This window comes from Tachysurus vachellii, chromosome 14 (assembly GCF_030014155.1).
Source record: "Tachysurus vachellii isolate PV-2020 chromosome 14, HZAU_Pvac_v1, whole genome shotgun sequence".
In the NCBI taxonomy this organism is placed as follows: Eukaryota; Metazoa; Chordata; class Actinopteri; order Siluriformes; family Bagridae; genus Tachysurus; species Tachysurus vachellii.
Window position 1 is genome coordinate 23967318 of NC_083473.1, and position 2500 is coordinate 23969817.

General features: G+C 41.0%; 1 protein-coding gene across 2 annotated transcripts in view; it reads left to right on the forward strand.

Annotated features, from left to right (window-relative positions):
* The window catches only part of ankrd27 (ankyrin repeat domain 27 (VPS9 domain)), a 23233-nt gene that overhangs the window by 4005 nt on the left and 16728 nt on the right, over positions 1 to 2500 (forward strand). The window contains exons 3-8 of one of the 2 annotated variants that reach the window (XM_060886527.1): positions 640 to 750; positions 833 to 989; positions 1266 to 1420; positions 1520 to 1579; positions 1674 to 1727; positions 2007 to 2072. In XM_060886527.1, the coding sequence (XP_060742510.1) occupies positions 640 to 750; positions 833 to 989; positions 1266 to 1420; positions 1520 to 1579; positions 1674 to 1727; positions 2007 to 2072 (603 nt within the window). The remainder of the gene's footprint in view (positions 1 to 639; positions 751 to 832; positions 990 to 1265; positions 1421 to 1519; positions 1580 to 1673; positions 1728 to 2006; positions 2073 to 2500) is intronic. The other variant, XM_060886529.1, reaches the window with a different exon arrangement.

Below are 2500 nucleotides of genomic sequence, written 5' to 3' on the forward strand. Positions count from 1 at the left end.
TCAAAATACATAAACTTACTAAAAATACTTAACATTTTTATGGTTAAGGGCACATCCTTAGTACAGCTTTTAAATTCTCAGTAACTATTATTCAAAACCAAGTAACCAGTAACCAAAATAACCGCTATTTGGTATAAAACTCATTATAGGAGGAGGTCATTAGCTGTGTGTCCTCCCAAAGTTAGAAAGGACGACACCTTCACCACAGGACAAAAGCAATATTAAGTCTGGTTAGAACAGATTTCTATTATTCTGTCAGTAGTTGCACATAATCCATGAAAATGTAGTTTGGAGACAAAATTAAGGGGCACAAACACCAGGTGCTGTATGCAGAGCAAATGCTGCATAATCAAACCTGTTTTTAATGCAAATTGTATTGAGAAATGCATTTAAATTGCAATATTACTACAATTTGTTGTGTAGTGCTACTTTGGAAAAGGCTGCATTGTTGGTGTCAGTGCTATTAAATAAACTCCTTTTGAATCTTTTGTCGATCAATGAGAGGAAAACAAATCGAATCCGTCTTCTAGCATCCGTAACCTGAAACTGGGGAAAGTGAAGGGATCATAAGATCCAGTACATACTGTAAAGTAGATACTTTTTAAATGCACTGTGGTCGTCTTCTGTTTGCTTCTGTAGGTCCTGGTTCCCTGTTGTGGAAGTTTGTCAGCTAGTTCGTACACAGCAGTGCAGTTTGAGAGCTATGTCCTCTTACCTGCAGAACAAGGCTTCCAGACAGTCGATGGGAAGGTACGTACAGACACGGTCACTTCTGTGGGAGTGCTAGCGGTGTGCAGTGATCGTAAGCCGTGTTCTCTGTTGTATCTTGCAGGAGGTGTCGATAGAAAACAACCAGGTACATTTGGTGACTGGCTTTGTGAATCCTGCTTCAATCCCCATTTTGTTTGAGGAGACATTCTACAATGAGAAGGAGCAGGCGTACAGCATCCTGTGTATCGCTCGGCCTGTCGACTCCGAGCCGAGCGCAGGTAGAGCTCTCCACCTCTTACTGACATGGTGTGGGTGTTGAAGCCAGTTCAGGGAACTGCTAGGGGTTTTCATTTTTATTTATTTTATTCAGTTATTGAGTTTTTCTTGCACAGGAACCTTTGCTCAGTGTAATCTTAATCCTCAGAATTACACAGTTTGTTAGTTGTTGGTTTGAGAGAGACTTTTTGTATTGTGATATTCTGTAAAAACAAAAGGGAAGTGAGAACTCTGAGGCTGACTGATCAACCTCTCGGAACCCAAACTCTGTTTGACAGTCGAGCTGAGTCCCGGCCCTGCACACTACTGCCTGAAGAACGTGGAGGAGGCAAAGGACTTCTTGGGCCGCCATGCTGAGAAACTGGACAAATTCATTGCTGCATTCTGCAACTCCTTCAAAGACCAGGAAAGGAAGAGTCTGCGCCATCACATAGTGAGAGATCGACTGATTACTAATTCCCTTAATTACTCCTTAATGCAGGTAACTTGTAGTTAATGAAAGAATACCTGCATGTGCTTTTTTTCTCCTCAGGATGCTGTACACACCCTGTATACAAAATGTCTTCAGTGCTTGCTGAGAGATTCACGCCTGGTACGTAGAGATCGACTTGTGCTCTAGAGTTCAGCTTGTGTCTGTACTGGTGTCTTGTGCTGTGAGTTGATGAAGTGGGTGTTGTGGATTTTAGAAGGTGTTGACCAAGCAGGAGCTTCAGATGACTCTTCTCAAGCAAGCAGTGGAGGTAAGTTTTCATAAAGCTGCTGTCACACTAATCTTTTACCCCCTCATGTACCAACATGTCTTAATCCTATGGGAAGTGTCATACTCTTCTTCCTCACTTATGTATGTGGTTAATGAGTCAAATAAATCTAGCTAGATAATTATCCAAATTACTCAGTACACTTAGATGTTTCTATGGTTACATAGTGAGAAATAAAAATAATATAGAAACTGCCTAAATTAGGACAGCATACATGGAACAAGAGCATTGTGTTAATGTACTGTTTTTTTTTTTTGGCAGATGTACATACATAATGGCATCCATGATCTTCTCTTTAGTTATGTGGGAACTCTCGAAGCAACTCAGGTACTATTTTGTATGTATGTGTGTACATAGTGTGTGTGTGTATTTGTGTGTGTGTGTATCTGTGTGTGTGTGTGTGTATCTGTGTGTGTGTGTGTCTGTGTGTGTGTGTGTATCTGTGTATGTGTGTATCTGTGTGTGTGTGTATATCTGTGTGTGTATCTGTGTGTATCTGTGTGTGTGTATCTGTGTGTGTCTGTGTGTGTGTCTGTATCTGTGTGTGTGTATCTGTGTGTGTGTGTGTATCTGTGTGTGTGTGTATCTGTGTGTGTGTGTGTGTGTGTGTGTGTGTATCTTTGTGTGTGTATTTGTATGTGTGTGTATGTGTGTGTATTTGTGTGTGTATCTGTGTGTGTGTATCTGTGTGTGTGTATCTGTGTGTGTGTATCTGTGTGTGTGTCTGTATCTGTATCTGTGTGTGTGTATCTGTC